We start from the raw sequence: 17,841 nt of genomic DNA on the forward strand, positions 1-17,841 counted from the left end.
GGTGAAATACTGTGATTTAAAATAATGCTGAAAACTATAATATATAGGTAAGTGTTGCTTTCAGGGTGAGAAAGCAAATATGATTGCGATCAGAATATCTGTTTTAAAAAATATAGTACACTCTGGAATAAAAAAGATTGAAAAGCATACGATTTTAAAAAGTGCTACACATAACTATTCTTGAAAATAAGGAATGCTTTTGAAGGACTAATACCAAATATCCCTGTTAAATACATTTTCTTTAATACAGGGTCATCCGCTTTTTTTTTTTTTTTTTTTTGATGGGATGAAACTTGTTAAAATATAATTTAAAATATGTTTAACTAGAATCGTATTATTTTAATGTATTGCAGTTTTTTTCTGTTTTTAAATGTACACATCAGTAAGACTACAAAACTTTACGTTTTTATTATTTTTCCTTGTAGATTTATTTCTGACGACATTGAATGCCACCTCTAGTACCTTCCAGTTTGAGATATGGGAAAATTTGGTAAGAAATCTTTTCTTTGAAGCATTTTAAAATGATGGCTTTCAGTAAAAGCACACAATTTTAGAAAATAAAATGAAAATAATCACTTGGTTGATTTCAACAATAAATAGAAAACTTTAAGAGCCTTTGGTTGCATTGCTGCATTCAAAACTACTGAATATTGCTGGAGGAAGTGATTCATTCAGCATCAATTCCTCTGCAGGTTTTTAGGCATGACTGCCAATTAAACCAATCAGGCTGCCCTAATGTGCATGTTAACAGGACCCCTGCTATGCTGTCAGCTGTTGAGAGAGGTTACTGTCACTTAATTTGTCAGCATGATGGTTTATGAAAAAACTATTTTAGAAAGACTAATTTTTCCCCTTTGCCTTTAGGCTTATGTAAAGAAATAAGACAACAAACACCAAACTTACTGCCAGGTTGACTAGGATTAAGAAATCTTTCCCAATAGGGTTTTGTTTTGTTTTTTTAAATTGTTAAGTAGAAGATTCCCAAACTGATGTCATGATTTTATTTTACTTTTAGCTTGATGTGAGTTATATGATGGGTTAATTACCAGACAAAACTGGCCATCACAGTGATATTCGTGAAGTATTGGCCAAGTATCGAACCCCACTTTCCACACACAGAAAATTGGCGTAAGAGCCTCTGCTTCGCAGGATCTTTGTGAAGATCATGCCTGACATGCAGTAGGCATTTATTGAATTTTAATTTTAGGTCTGTTGATTTCCCATCTGCAACTCCTGATTGTATTTTATTCAATCCAAATTAAACCCGTAACCTTTTATAAATTTTATTAAAATGCTGATAAAAAATAAGCAAATTTTTGAAATGTAAAGCACAAACTTATGGAAGGAGACTCATTATTAGCCATGCCTCATAATATGGTAAGTGATGCTGGTCATGACTCAGATCTCTTCATGGAAGGAAACTACAATGGGGGGTTGCTTTGTTTAGACGAGATCAGAGCTTCCGACTACTTCTAAGCTCAGCAATTTGATTCTTTTTTTTTTTTTTTTTAATGGGGCAAGGGAAAGTAAGACATCTAAATCAAAAAAGACTAATGTACTACTTTTTAAAAAAATGTAGTTATATTTGTTTTTCTGATGATAGAAATATGGTTGCTATATTTTTATGACTGCCATACATTAAGTACCCACTGCTAGGGGAAGTTTGTTTGCAGGTGGTCTTTCATTGCTACCACAAATGAATCTTGTAGTATTAGGAAATGAGAGGTGTATTTGATTAACTTGTATCTGGGGGTCGGGGGAAGCCTCATTATAAATAGGTAGGATATCTATAGAACATAATGAAGCAGCCTTAAGTATATGAGGTTCTTTCAGTCTAGGCTGAATTAAACGTAATGGAGTGAAGCAACTCAATAGGAGAAGATTCTTGATGAAGAAAATAGATTTTGATTGGGTCTTTTATTATTGTTTTCTTTAAAGAAAACTAATAAATTCGCTGTTAGGAAATGGGGACTAAGGACTGTTCTTATAAAGTGACCGGGTCAGTAAGTAACTTTAAAAAAAAAAAGTATTTTTAAACTCTTGTTAAAGATCGTAAGGCAGATTTTCTTTGAGAGGGCTCCTACAGTGGGGTTTTGCAGTAGGGGGAAGAGATTGGACTCACCTCCAGATACAACAAGGAAAATCAGGATGTTTTAACCAATGAGCAGGATGGGGGTCAGTGGAAGGGAAGTTACTTGGGCAGTGGTTGGGATAAGTTAAGCAGAGTTCTCAGAGGAGCCTAACCAAAGTTTGGTCAAGGAGATAATCTTTCTCAGTTTCCACAGTAACAATAGTTCATCATTAGTAGATTCAGAATTAACTAGTATAGGTAAAGTGTGGTTTTCATAAAATGAATGATCATCTTCAATTAAAGATTGGACAGAGACTTTGCAGTCGCATACTAATTGGCCAAAGAAACCTCAAAGCCTATAAAACCACATTAGCCAGTGGAAGAACGAAAGCTGCAACAAATCTTTTTACATATCAGTCAGTTATCTATACAGCCCCATGGTAGTGCTCTGGCAGATACAGAAGTGAATAGGGCTTGTAGACTAGGAGCTGGGATGTGAGTATGGATGACCCTGGCTGGTATGATGAGATATACATTATGCTACAGGAATTCAAAGAGCAGTTGCTTCTATTTGGTTGCAGAATTATCAGTGAAGGCCTCAAGAAAGACGTGGTATTTAGGCCGGGAGTGGTGGCTCACACCTGTAATCCCATCACTTTGGGAGACTGAGGCAGTCAGATCACCTGAGGTCAAGAGTTCAAGACCAGCCTTGCCAACATGGTGAAAACCCTTCTCTACTGGAAGTACAAAATTAGCCTGGTATAGTGGTGCATGCCTGTAGTCATAGTTATTCAGGAGGCCGAGGCAGCAGAATCACTTGAATCCAGGAGGGGGAAGTTGCCGTGAGCTGAGATCGCACTACTGCACTCCAGCCTGGGCGACAAGAGCAAAACTCTGTCTCAAAAGGGAAAAAAAAAAAAAAAAAAAAAGATGTGGTATTCAACATGGCTAGTATGAATTAAAGGATTTTAGTGATTTGGAAGTGAGAAAGAAAGAGGAAAAGGCAGGCAAGGAATTGCGCAGGAGACACAGGACACATCCAGATGGTGGAAAGTGGCTGGTTTAGGCCAGAACATAAAAGAGATAATGGAATGTAAGACTAGAAAAATTAGTCTATACAAGATCAGCAAGAGCTTTGATCTCTAAACTAAGTAATTTGATCTCTTAAAAATCTACTGAGAAGCTATTGTTTTAGGACTGAGAATGAGATGAATAGAACCTTCGTTATTACAATTAAATTGGCCACTATATATCAGATAGGTTAGCATGCAACATCTGGAGGTGGAGAGATTAAAGTTTATAATAAATTTAGGAGGAATTTATAATAACATGGGAAAGAGATGAATGATTAAAGAAGGAAATGTTGAGAATAGACAAGAAGAGTTAGATATGAGAATACAGGATGACCATTAACACAATGCTTACTTATGTTTTGTTCTGGTGAGCAATAAGAGAAGTAGAGGCCAGGCACAGTAGCTCACACCTGTAATCCCAGCACTTAGGGGGGCTGAGGCAGGCAGATCATTGGAGGTTGGGAGTTCAAGACCAGGCTGGCCAGCTGGTGAAACCCCATCTCTTCTAAAAATACAAAAATTAGCTAGGTGTGGTGGCACATGCCTGTAATCCCAGCCACTTGGGAGACTGAGGCAGAAGAATCGCTTGAACCTGGGAGGCAGAGGTTGCAGTGAGATCATGCCACTGCATTCCAGCCTGGGCAACAGAGCAAGACTCCATCTCAAAAAAATTTTTAAAAAAGAGAGAGAAATAGAAAAATACAAAAGAAGTAACTAATTTGGGGCAGGAAAAAAATTATTTTAGAATAGAGACATGTCTCCCAGCTACTCAGGAGGCTGAAGCAGGAGGATTGCTTGAGCCCAAGAGTTTGAGGCTGCAGTGAGCTATGATTGCACCACTGCACTCCAGCCTGAACGACAGCAAGACCTCATCTCTATATTAAAATTATTTTTAAAAAAGCAAAAAACAGAGGCAACGAAGTGGTTGGAAATGTAGGAACAGAACTCAAGGAAGAAAGTAGATAAGTGTCATGAAGAAAGAGTTAAGAATGGCAAAACCAGATCCTTGGACACCCTTTATGTCAGAATTTTTCAGCCTTGGCACTGTCACCATTTTGAGCCAGATAATTCTTTCTGTGAAGAACTGTCTTGTGCATTGTCGGTTGTTTAGCAGTATCGCTGACCTCTTCTCACTAGTTCATAGTAACCACCTCCCAGTTGTGACAATCAAAAATGTCTGCAGACATTGCCAAATGTTCTCAGGGGACTAAAATTGCCTTAGTTGAGAACCATTGCTTTACATGAATAAAGATAGGAACATGCAGTCGTCATTACTGCTTCATGGTCAGTTTTTACCTTTATAAATATGGCAATTTTAACATTAAATATTAAACATGAAAGCCAAAGCATTGGTAGTCATCCATGAAAGGCTACTTGCTACCACATGACACTTTTGGTTGGAATTCAAGCAGAAAATGGGAGAAAGTCTCCTTGTCAACAGGTGTGGGTTAACTGCTTCAGTGGTTTTGGTAGTTGTGGTAGCAGTAGTTACTACTAGTGTTCCTACTACTACCACACTATTACTAACGTTAACTAAATGCATGCTGTGTGCTAGGCACTATACTGAGCATTTTATATGGATTATCTCCTTAATCCTCAAAATCCTTGTAAAAATACATTTTTTAGTAAGTCAAGGAATGCTTAGAGAAGGACTAACTTATTCCTGCCTCATGGCTAGCAAACAGTGGAGCTGAGAGTTGAACTAGGAAATCTGTTTCTAAACCTTCTACCCTTAAGTCATTGAAATTAGTACACAATAATTCCAGAAACCAACTTGGAAAAGAAAAGGTAAAGAGATGGCTGCAATAGAGCCCCTAGTGAGTTCGTTGAATTTTCGATTGCAGGGAAACAGTGCAGATCGGTAAGAACACCACAGTAAAAAAAATGCTGCAGTCAAAGGATACAGAATTGCAGCTAACTGGGAATAATTTCTAGTCTTCCATAGCACTGCAGTTGACAGGATGACTGCGGTTAACAATAATATATAGTTTCAAATAACTGGAATTGACTGGAAATCGACACAGTGCCACTTCGCCAGCTAGAGACCTCCACCGCTGGTGGGGCCTCTGCTCAAGTTTCACTTACAACCGCTGGGCTGGCTCTGCCCATGCGACCTGGCAGGTTGTGCTTGGCTCACGCTACCAGCCCTAGTCTCACACCCACTGTGGGCAAGCCAGGCACAGCGTGATGAGGGGTGTATGAGCAAGTGAGTGCAGGGCAGCTGCTCCAGGCACCGACTCCATGCAAGGCTGAGGCACAACCAGGCGTACCACAAGCAGCTTCTGACTTAGGTGCCAGAGTTTGGATGAGGGGAGCACGGTGGTGCCTGAAAAATTTGGACACACCAGCAACTGCAGGGCCCTAAAGGGAGTGTTACAGTGGGCAACCAGAGATTGAGCAAGGTGAAGAAGAGTTTTATTTAGCAACAGAATAGCTCTCAGCGGAGAGGGGACCTGAAGTGTGCAGCCCCTACCCAAAGGCAGGGAATCCCCACATGTAGCTGAGTCTGGAGTTTTTATGGGCTCAGAATTGGGGAGTGCATGTTGATTGGTCCATGGCGGCCTGGAAAAAGCACCATTTTATTGTCTAAGAGGCATCAAGGAAGTTCTCACTCTGGTCGGGGACTTTACCCGAAACTGGCTGCTTGGATTCAGGCTTTAGTTTTTCTTTGGTTTGAAGGTGGGGTTTCACTGGGGACCCATCCCTATCTGCCTAGGAATTTGTCTGTCTCCTGCCACTATTAGATTGAGGATATTGAGGCTGGGCATGGTGGCTCACGTCTGTAATCCCAGCACCTTGGGAGGCCAAGGCAGGGAGATCATGAGGTCAGGAGATCGAGACCATCCTGGCTAACACAGTGAAACCCCATCCCCACTGAAAACACAAAAAAATTAGCTGGGTGTGGTGGCAGGTGCGTGTAGTCCCAGCTATTCAGGAGGCTGAGGCAGGAGAATGGCGTGAACCCGGGAAACGGAGCTTGCAGTGAGTCGAGATCGTGCCACTGCACTCCAGCCTGGGCGACACAGCAAGACTCCATCTCAAAAAAAAAAGGAGGAGGATATTGAGTATTCTGAATAGGAAGAAATGATAAATGTTTGAGATGATGGATATGCTAATAACCCTGATCCAATCACTATACATTACAAGTATCACAACATCACTCTGTGCCCCATGAGTATGTATAATTATTATTTATCAGTTTTTAAAAAATAGCACAGTGTAAAAAAAAGTAATGTTGTTTGTTTCATAGCAAAATTACTCTCATGCTAAAGAATATAAATATACAAATAGGTGGAGATTCCAATCCAAAAGTAAAAAAGAGAGTCAGACCATGGAGTAAATGAGGACCAAATGGCAGCCTGTGAAAAAAGTACTTGCAAATCATAAGCACAGGACTGCCATTATGACAGTACCATGTAGGTGCCTCATACATTGCATTTTGCAGAACACTTTGTTATCTTTCATTCCGTTTGACCTCTCCAGAACCCTGCAAGTAGACAGTACATTTAACCCCTTCTAACAACTGAAGAACTGAAACCTAGAACAGTGAGTGGCTATCCCAAAGTGACATAACTTTTCAATGAAAGCAGGACTGGAACTCACCTCACCTTCCTCCAAGTCTGGTGTTCTTTGCACCAGACTGTTCTCCCAGAATATGTACAAAATGGAAAACAGTATTTATCATGTTTCTCTTCCCTCATTAATAGCAACAGAGCAGCTTCATCTTTGAAAATGAGTGTAGTTGTGCCACACTTTAAAATGTGTTATCTATTGAGATAAAATATATTGATGATGCAGTTTATTAAATCATTTTGTTACATATTAAATATGTAAGTAATCTGAATGCAAATGAAGTTATATATGTCTATACTGCTAAGCAAAGTAAAGAACAAGTAATGATAATAATGGAAAAGTTGTCTAATAAAGTGTTGTCTTTTCCCCCAACTCTGTCATATGTATAATGTGTTCTGCTTACTCTCACTGTGGTCAGAATGTATTTCTTTTCCTCCAGCAATTAGAAGTGGGCATTGCTCTTCTATTGATGTTCAGTGTAAAAGTGGCATCTTAGAAGACATGGAAGGCTGTTACTTCAATGTTTCTTGATGGAGATAAATCATGAGGTTATATCCATATAATTCTAGATATATTTACCAAAATTAATAGACCTTCAGTGGGGTAATTTGTTCACTTCCATTTAGTATATTGAGTTGACATTCAGCTTTATCTCTTAGGAGGCTGATATATTTTAAGAGAGATTTTTCCATTCATTCATGAAACACTGTATACACTCTACATAGTGCTATGATCTGTCTTCCTTTTTTTTTTTTTTTTTTTTTTTTAGATAGAGTCTCGCTCTGTCACCCAGGCTGGAGTACAATGACTCAGTCTTGGCTCACTTGCTCGCTCCACCTCCCAGGTTCACATGATTCTCTTGCCTCAGCCTCCCTAGTAGCTGGGATTACAGGTGTGCACTACCATACCCAGCTAATTTTTTTTGTATTTTTAGTAGAGACGGGGTTTCATCATGTTGGTCAGCTGGTCTCGAACTCCTTACCTCAAGTGATCTGCCTGCCTCAGCCTCCCAAAGTGCTGGGATTGCAGGTGTGAGCCACCGCGCCCAGCCAATGCTATGATCTTTCTAAAATGCAAAAGCACTTGACAGTTCAGCTAGGGATTTGGCAACTTTGACACATCTCTAATGCAGTTTCAGGTTCTAGGTAAGACTGGAGGGAAAGCCTAAGGCTTAATACCCTTACTAAATAAGATGTCTGTAGAAAATCATTGAAAAGTACATCAGATGATTTAATAATGGGAGGGGAAACATGTTTCTGCACAGGGATAATGGAGTGTTAAAGTGGTTGGAACATTGCTTGTCACAAGAAAAATCTTATTTCCTTACTCATGGTCCTCAAGCATTTGGGTTTTGTGCTTTTATTATAGCAGTGCATTTCTCTGTAAAGATCAGCAGTGATTTCTTAAGAAACCGACTTGCAGATTGTGATATTATGAAATACATATTTGATGTTAGTCCCCATTTCCTAACATACAACTTCTGAAAGACCTAGAATCGCCAAAGGGATGTCTTTTTGTATGCTAATGAGTTGAATGGTAGATGGCAACCCCAAAATAACTTCAGAATGTGGCTGGCCACCAGAATGACCAATACATAATTAGAGGAGTGGGACTTTTAGCCCCTCCCCACAACCTCCAGGGACGGGTGAGAGTCTGAAGGTTAAAGTAACCACTAGTGGCCAGCGGTTTCACCAATCATGCCTACATAATGAAGCCGTCTTAAAAACCTAAAAGAACTAGGTTCTGAGAGCTTCCTGATAGCTGAACAGGTGGGGAAGTTCCTGGAGGGTGGAGTGCCCAGAGAGGGCATGGAAGCTCTGTGACCCTTCCGTACCTCGCCCTACTCATCTCCATCTGTATCCTTTGTAATATCCTCTATAATATCCTCTATAATATCCTCAGTAAACATGTTTCCCAGAGTTCTGCGAGCCACTCCAGCTGTGAATCCAAAGAGTAGGTGGTGTGAGTCCCAACTTGAAGCTGGTCAGGCAGAAATACTGGAGGTCCAAATAACGTGGGGTACTGGTGTCTAGGATAATTTGGGGGACTGAACCCTCAACGTGTGGAATTAGAGGACTGCCAGGTGATATCCACTGCAGAAATGATTGCTTGTTTATAGCGGGGAGAAATCCCCCACATGTAGTCACAGAAGTCTTACGTCTGTTGATTCTTGTGTGAGAGCATAAGGGAGAAAACCAGTGCTCGTTTTTTCACTCAGACAGATCTACAGTATCCTTAGAGGAACAAAGAAGGAAAAACTCATTTTAAAGTACACAGATATCCTGTATACAGTATGTAGGAATCAGAGTCAGTATCTCAAACAGAAAATAGAGAGGTCAGTGATAAGAACTCTGTACAAACCTGAGAGCTCAAACTTTCAAATTCATTGTTTTGATTTCTTTTTCTTGTGTAATAATCTAAAATTATAGAAGGGAAAGACAATAATTTAAAGAAATGTGTATTGTTTTTGGTAGTCAGATGTGTGCTGTTTTTGTTTGGAAAGAGTGAGTGAAATAGAGGATTGCTAATAAGCTCTCCTTTTCTGTTTAGCTTAGGCACCCCTGCTTCTCAGTCAGCATGTGGCTGCTGTTGTAATCCTTTGCTTCCCTTCTAATTGATACGTAAACTTGAGTTGATGATGGATTGGCACTTTAAGGATCAATGGAATTCTCCTCTCATTTCAATATCTTTTCTTAATTGTTCCCAAAAGAATCTTCTTCCCTTAAAATCTGCAAGACATGTCTTTATACTTATACTGTTTATGTGTTACCGTGAGAAAAGCTTTCTTTCTGACTTGTATTCTATCTCCCAAATGACTGTAAGCTCTTTGAGGGTAGGAACTAGTTTTATAATTCTTTATATTTCCAAAGGCTTCCACAGTACTTGAAATTATTACTCTCTGAAATTATGATGATGAAATGGTAAAAGATACCAGAATCGACAGCAAGGAAAGCATACCAGATTCATATTTTCTTCTTCAACGCACAGGAGTTTCCTTTGCTTCAAAATAAAAGTGGAACAGGAGATTGGAATAATTTTTGTGCAACACAACAAAATCCTGAAGTTACTTATTTCCCTAGTTCAGTTAGAATGCTTTGTTTTACATTTAACAAATGAGTGGACTAAGATGGTCTAATTCAAAGTTTTCTTCATTTAACAGGATGGAAACTTCTCTGTCAGTACTATATTGGAAAAACCTCAAAATATGATGGTGGTTGGACAGTCAGCATTTGCAGACTTTGGTAAGATTTGGTAAAAAAAAAAAAAAAGGCTTTTGCCTTTCCAATTCTCTCCCTCTTTTTGATCTATTTATATTAATTCCCCATAGCAGGAAATAACTATTATAGCTTCAAAAGATGCCTATTCTATAATAGTACGGTACATGACATGTCAATTCCTTAATGAAATAAGGAGAAATTTATGATGTATTTAAAAAATAGTTTAATACTGTTTGCAGAAGTAATATGCAAAACAAGAAAATCTACTGAGACTTTTTCTAAAGAATACCAGGTATTAATTACCATAAATTCTTCATGTATATCCAACATATGGAACAAATAGAAGTGAAGGAGTTAATCTGACCTCTTAAAACCAGTACTAAAAGCCATTTTTATTTACAACTTAATTTTAAAGCAGAGTAATATCTATTATGAATTACCCAAAAGAGGACATATGAATTTCTGTTTTCCGTAAGATTCTGCACAATTAAGTTCACATTGGTCAGGAACTTCCAAAGCACGTGTGGCTCTTTTTATCATTTGTCAAAGTAATTATATTAGATGGGAAAGTGGTCTGGGTGACCCCTACCTAAAAGCTGTTCAGTGCTTGTTCCCGTCCCGCCGATCCTTCATTATGCCAGTAAACACCGTAGGCTTTCCTCAACATGTAGATGAGACATCACCATGTTCAGATACCTCAGTTTCCTCATATATAAAGTGGAAATGACAATAATATCCACCTCTAAAGGCTATTATGAACAGCACAATGTAAATAAAGCACAGTGACAGGCTGATAGCAAGAGCACAGGAAGTTAGAGTTTGAGCTGGATACAGTGGCTCTCGCCTGTAGCCCGAGCTACTTGGTAGGACTCTTTGAGCTCAGGAGTTCAAGACTATCCTGGGCAACCTAGTGGAACCTCATCTCAAATTGTAGTTTGAGTCTGTTCATTGGACTTACCTGCTTTTTGTTCTTGTTGCCTCTGCTGCTCTTTATGCAGCTGACTAAAACAACCCACTGTTCAGTGTCATATGGATGTGTCCTGACACGGCTACATCAGGAGTTTTGATAATGTCATATCATGGAAATTTTAACCTGAATCTTTATATTGAATATTATGTTAATTTTGAGTAAATTTCTATTGCCTTTACAGCTTTTAATGCCAATAGTCAAGTGATAGAGCACATGACATTATTTTTTGGAATTTGCTGACTAATTTGATTAGCTAGATTAATAACAGCTCTCTCTGCAAGTCTCTCTTTAGGAAAAAAGTATATATGTACTATATAATTCTCAGGGAGTGCAGAGATGTCTCTGACCCCCTTAACTCCTGGTTAAAAAAACTCCAAATTAAAGTTATATCTTTTGTGATCGTGTGTTTTATATCATAACATGCCTTACTTTTAACAAAATTATTAGTAGCTTTGAGGATTTTTTACAATTTTGATAAACATAAACATTTACACATTAGTGTTTTTAAGATATGCAGATTATAAGACACAGTCAGATTAAGAAACATAACTATTGCTCCCTGTTTCTATTAGTTTTCGGTAGTTTATCAGTAAACTTTTTTTAATGTATTAGTACACTTTTAATAAATATCACACATTGGCATTTTAGTTGACTATTGGCAAAAAAGACTGCTGGGTCCAAAAATATGAATATTAACATATCGAAAATATGCTTTCTTCCTGTGAAAAGTGTACATTTGAATGCGTTTGTGAATTGCATCCAGCCCTCTGTCTTCCTTTCCACCTACTTCATTTGAACCAAAACAAGGGAAGTGACTGACAGCCAGGAAGTCAGCATGATTCCAGAAATTTACCATTCAGTTGATAAAGAGTGCACATGCTTAAATAAATGATGTACGTGACAAGAAGTCTGAACCAAAGTGAAGTGTTTAAAGGCTCCCAGCTCACTTGTCTAAAAAAAAGAGAGAAGACTAGAAAGAAACACAGCCAAAGGGTAATAATGGTTTTGTTAAAGTAGCGTATTCCCTATTTTCCAAATTTTGTTATGTGGCTAGAATAATATGTTAATTTAATAGTGAAAAAGTAAATTATAGAGAAGTAGTAGTCAACAATGGCAAGAAAGAAACCAAAGTATATACTTACTGCTGAGTAAAAAAGTGTTAGAATTTTTATCTTAGAACTTTTGAGTTCATGTAAAATTGATACTATTTTTTGAGTGGCATGAACGACTCATTTAGAAAAGGTCATGTATGGCTTGGTGTGGTGGTTTGTACCTGTAGTCTCAGCTTCTCGGACTGAGGCAGGAGAATTGCTTGAGCACAGGAGGTCAAGGCTGCAGTGAGCTGTGGTCGAGCCACTGCACTCTAGCGTGGCCAACACAAGTGAGACCTCATCTCTAAAAAAAAATTTTTTTTAAGAATGAAAGAAGAGGTTATGTAGTTTCACAGGGTCTTTAACACCAAATAAAATGCAAAAGTTAGACCTCTGAGAAAAACATTGAATTTCTATTATGCTTTAAATATTGTGCTGAATACTATGTAAGAAAACTGATTTCAAAGGTAAAGTCTTTGCCTTTAGGAATTTTACAGGCCTGGTGCAGTGACTCACACCTGTAATCCCAACACTTTGGGAGGCTGAGGCGGGAGGATCACTTGAGCTCAGGAGTTTGAGACCAGCCTGGGCAACATGATGAAACCCTGTCTCTACCAAAAATACAAAAAAATTAGCTGGGCATGATGGCACAAGCCTGTGGTCCTAGCTATTCAGGAGACTGATGTGAGAGGATCACTTGAGCCTGGGAGGCAGAGGTTGCAGTGAACAGTGATCGTGCCACTGCACTCCAACCCAGGAAGGAAGGAAGGGAGGGAGGGAAGGAGGGAAGGAGGGAGGGTCCATTGGGGAAGACAGAATATGAATATGTTAAAAAAAAAAATACAAGAGTAAAGCAACAAGCTGCCACGATATAAGAGAAACCAAACTGCATTTCATTGTTGATTATGAAATTAATGCCATGGAAAAAGTGCTAAGTCTTGAGAAAGGGTACAAAAGTCTCATGAAAGTGGTGAGATTTTGTACTGGACTTTGAAACAAATCTAAGGTTTGCTTAAAATATGTGGAGATATAAAAATGGTTTGGTTAGTGACTAGTGAATAAATCACTTTGGGTTGAATCGACAGTTTCTGTAAAAATATAGAAGCATAATAAATGGCCTGGGAACCCATTGGATTACCAAATGAATAACAGATGAACAAATGTTGATTTTATTCTGTAGAAGTGATGGGAAGTAGTGGAACAATTTTGAACATCTGGTAATACCTTTTTTATTAACTTCAGAGAGTAAAGTTGAACAAAATCTTCTGGTCTGGTGGGATATGCATAATGTAATGCTTCTTGAGCATGCAGTAGGAGTTCAGAGGAAGATTATTAGAACCTCTGAGGTGCCTGAGATTTTGATGTTAAAAGAGAAGCAGATTTAAACAATCTTAAAATACAGTATTTTCTAAAGGTGGAAACCATTCAGGAGACAGGTCAGGGCATCAGATGGTGCGAGCCGGAGCTGAACTACATCAGTATGTGGAGGGAATTGGTAAATTTCTGATTGGTTTGACACTAGAGAGAGTAAAAAGTAAAAAACTGACTCTGAATAACCCAAAGAAGGGCAATACCATTCACAAAGATAGGTAAATCAGGAGAGAGAGCTGAATTAGGTACTGAAACACTTTAAATTTATCACATTAATCATGCTGTAAAGACAACAAACCCATCACATTTAGCAGACCTAAGCTGAGGGAAAAAGCCAAGGCAGTTGTGAGAGCCCTTTAAGAGGGAAGGGGTCAAGACTGAGATGAGCCCTCCAAAGAAGAAGGTGTAAAATGGAGGTGGACAGAGGGCTAAGGAGGGAGAAAAATGGGTGCTAAAAGGTAGTCAGAAACCATCGGCATGTATTAAAATATAATGCGAAAGAAGACCAAAAAAAGACCTTTCGATTTTCATTTTAGCAGTGTATTAGTGGCCCAAAAGTTATGATTTGCAGAATTCTTACAGCAGTCCCTGAGTCATAGAAATTGCCCAATAAATACTTGCTGCTACTGGTAAGTGTCAGATGAGGTTCTGGGCTCTAGTCTCATATTTGGAACATCTGCAACCCATAAGTGTCTCTCATAGCTAAGAAATCATCAAGGAAGGTGTATCTTCTAGAAGACATGTTTTCTGTCTTGCCCTACTATATCATCCTTTTAAACTGTATGTTAATCTTGAGTCTCTTTCTACGTAGGCTCTGCGTATCAAAATCTAGAGTTCCTATAAATAAGGTGTTATCTCTTATTAAATTATATAGGACAAAAAGTCAATAGAAATTAGACTTAGAGAAAATGGGTATCAATTTTGTATGTAATACTAGATGTAGTGGAAATCAATAAAAGCTATAAAACTGAAGGAAAAACAGAAACCTTATACAGAATGTCATCATTTTTTATAGATTGAATTATTGTAAATGTCATATAAATTTATTTATAAATTATACAGATCTCATGCTAACTGCTGTGTATCACATCTTCAGAAGGAGATCACACTTTCTTCTTCAAGTAAAGGGAGAATACTGGGCATGATGAATTGGGACTTGGAATTGTCAGTCAGATCTAGATAATCCTATAAAAAATAAAGGAGCTAATGAAAATGGAAAACTGTCATTCGTGAAAGTTATAAACATACTGGAAAATCTTGAACAACTTAAAGATAGTCTCATTGATGGTTAACCCCAAATATGATTCAATTGAGTACACCCAGTACCTAGCACAGTAATCAATGACATTTAGTAAAGGAGAAAGGCAGGGACACCCCACATTAAAGTTGTTTTGTGAAGTCTTATAATATTTGGTAAAGATTCAGATGTTAATTCTAAATTAACCATCGTAGAGCTGATTTCAAAGCATTTATAGCAATTAGGCTCCCTTTGTTTCATGGCTAGGTGTATTCAGTAACCATCTGACAAATTAAAATTGTTTCTTGTTCATGTTTGATCTGGAAAGTAAATCGGATGAGCCGTGTATGGAAATGTAAATTTTATATTTAGTCTGAATGCTAATTGGTAATTGAATGTTCATATTCTCTCTCACAAAAGAATTTTAAAAGTCCAATGCCTTCAAATAGGTGACAATTATATTACAAAAGAAGCTAGAAAGCAGAAAATTCTGGGTGCTGTGCTTTCTGTACTTGGTCTTATTATGTAAGTCATTTAAGATTGGCTTTTGGTCCACAGTCTTACATTAATGGCACACTTTGTGTGTTTGTTTGTTTGTTTCTTATAGTTGAAAATTGGCTGCGCTTTTAAGTAGCCCCTTTTTCATTAAAAAGGGACATTGAACACTAGTCAAAAATCAATAAAGCAGCAAAGTGTTTGAAGTTGCAGATATTCTTTCTTAAATGTACTACTATTCCATAGCACTATCCTTACTAGTCAGAAATTATCAAGTAAATACAAATATAGAGTACTTTAATATGTGTAATATGGGCAAATTAGACATAAGTGCTGCATTATAATACTTTCATTTTCTTTGAATTGTATGGTACATACACAGGATTCAATCAAATAGTTCAGTCTGTTTATTCTTTAAAATTGTGGAGCAATTCATTTTTCTTCCATTTAGTTTCCTTTCTGTTTTATAATGAAATATTTCTATTGTGTACAAGGCGTTGGTTAATGAATTCAAAAAATAGTTTTAGAGTTCTTACTCTTTGGACTGGCTGTGTATTCGGTGCTTGGCATATAGCCAAGCCTCAAGCATACAAAAACCCTGTTCTCGTGAAGTTTAAATTCTATTGAGGGAAGAAAGACAAAAACAATTAAATTAATAAGGAATTGTAAGAAAGTGGTAAGAGCTCTGAGGGAATTAAACAAAGGGCTATCATAGGAAATGAGAAGGGCTATTTTAGGTAGCTCATTGGAGGTTACATCTGATCTGAGACTTGAATGAAGTTGTAGAAGGTTTTTGGGGAAAATGCTCCATGCAGAGGGAACACATAAGTGAAGATTCTAAGGCAAAAATAAGCTTGATGTTCAAGGAACAAAAAGAGGGCTGGCAAGGCCGGGCACGGTGGCTCACACCTGTAATCCCAGCACTTGGGAGGCCGAGGCAGGCGGATCACGAGGTCAGGAGATCGAGACCACAGTGAAATCCCGTCTCTACTAAAAATACAAAAAATTAGCCGGGCGTGGTGGCACACGCCTGTAGTCCCAGCTGCCAGGGAGGCTGAGGCAGGAGAATGGTGTGAACCCAGGAGGCGGAGATTGCAGTGAGCCGAGATCGCGCCACTGCACTCCAGCCTGGGTGACAAAGTGAGACTCCATCTCAAAAAAATAAAAAATAAAAATAAAAAGGCTGGCACTTGGCCAGGTCTTGTAGTGCTTTGTGGACAAAGGTAACAAGGAGTTTGGATTTTATTCTACATGTAATTGGAAACTTCAAGGAGACTAGTTAAGAGGGAAAAGCTATGGTGACTTGGACCAGGGAAACCACCCGGAAATGGATAGAAGTAGTCTTATTTAGGGCATACTGGAGACAAAGTTAACAGGAAATGCTGGTGGATTAGATGTTGGAGGGAAGAGAAAAAGAAGAATGATTTCTAGATTTTTGGTTTGAACAACTCAGCACCATTTGATGAGGTAGGAAAGGAGTAGGAAGAGGAACTCCGGAGTTCTGTTAATTGATAGTTCTGTTTGGGACATGTTAAGTTTGAGATGTCTATTAGAAGACAAAACGAAATACATATGGGAGATACAAGCTCTGGAGAGACACAGAGTTGGATATTAGCATGTCCTTGTTTAACTGCCATTTAGAAGACAAATAATGGATAAATGAAGGAGTGCGTGTCCAAAGCGTCCTGCCTTTCTTTCTAACATTATAAATGCACCTGTGCTCCAGTCACACTGCCTTCTTGGTGTTCTGCAAATTGTCCCTCCTGAGGCCTTTGCCCTTGCTTATCCCTCTGCATGATATTCCTCATGACTCAACCCCATACCACCTTCTGGTTTTGCCACATCACCGTCTCCTGGAGGCTTTCCCTGACCACGCTATGTAAAACTGTAAACCCTACCCCCAGCACTTCTGCCCCACTTTCCTGCTTTGTTTTTCTCCATTACAGACTCTTGCTCACTTGGTGTTCATTCCACTCATGTGCCCTCACCAGAACTCCATTGGTGTGTTTTGTCCACCATTGTCTCTCTCAAGCCTATAGCAGTGCCAGTCACATTATAAATACTAATGAATAATTTTAAATGAATTATTTAATTAAATGAAAAATACTCTATTCAATTGGATATTAACTATTCAGTATCAACATTGAAAATTTTAAAATATTATAAATGGTTTTTAAGAATTGAGCTCAAGTTTAGGATGTCTTAAGACCTTCAACTATAATCCTAAACCAAAACTTCTGAGAGTCATTCGTATGATAAAAAGTAACATATCATTACTTTTACTTATTTTGATTAAAGTTAAGTGATTAAAAATTGTTCTGAATCTAAAATGCATGGGTGCTGATTTCAGTAGGAGACATCCTGGATCCTTATACATTGTTAATTCTTAGCCTTCCTGTTTACATTTTCTAATTCATAAATTCTGACCAGTAGATAACAACATACATTATCTACAGTATTTACTATTATTTAGCATTTAAATAGACAACTGTATTTGCACAGCTTCTTAATATCCTTTTTTTTTATAGTGCCACTTTTGTTTCCATGTATTTGAAGTCAGTTTAAGCAGTTCTCCCTCTAACCTGTAGGACCTTTGTCTCCCTCAGCCTGCTCTGCCCCTATCCCATCAAAAAAAGAAAATGCTATTAGAAATTTTTGGTAAAACAAATATTTTATGTGCACTCATTGCCATAAAGCACCCAAAGTGGTGAGGTGTTCTTAGAGTACTCTTCTAATATTTGC

The 17,841-nt window shown here is 38.1% G+C and overlaps 1 protein-coding gene across 1 annotated transcript in view; it reads left to right on the forward strand.

The window, feature by feature from the left end:
- The first annotated feature begins 355 nt into the window (after positions 1-355).
- The window catches only part of LOC101018926 (T-cell immunomodulatory protein), a 202,296-nt gene continuing 184,810 nt past the window's right edge, over positions 356-17,841 (forward strand). Inside the window, exons 1-2 of the mRNA XM_031657927.1 lie at positions 356-490; positions 9,878-9,959. Of these exons, the coding sequence (XP_031513787.1) occupies positions 371-490; positions 9,878-9,959 (202 nt within the window). The 5' untranslated portion in view covers positions 356-370. The remainder of the gene's footprint in view (positions 491-9,877; positions 9,960-17,841) is intronic.

Source organism: Papio anubis, chromosome 18 (genome assembly GCF_008728515.1).
Source record: "Papio anubis isolate 15944 chromosome 18, Panubis1.0, whole genome shotgun sequence".
Lineage (NCBI taxonomy): Eukaryota > Metazoa > Chordata > Mammalia > Primates > Cercopithecidae > Papio > Papio anubis.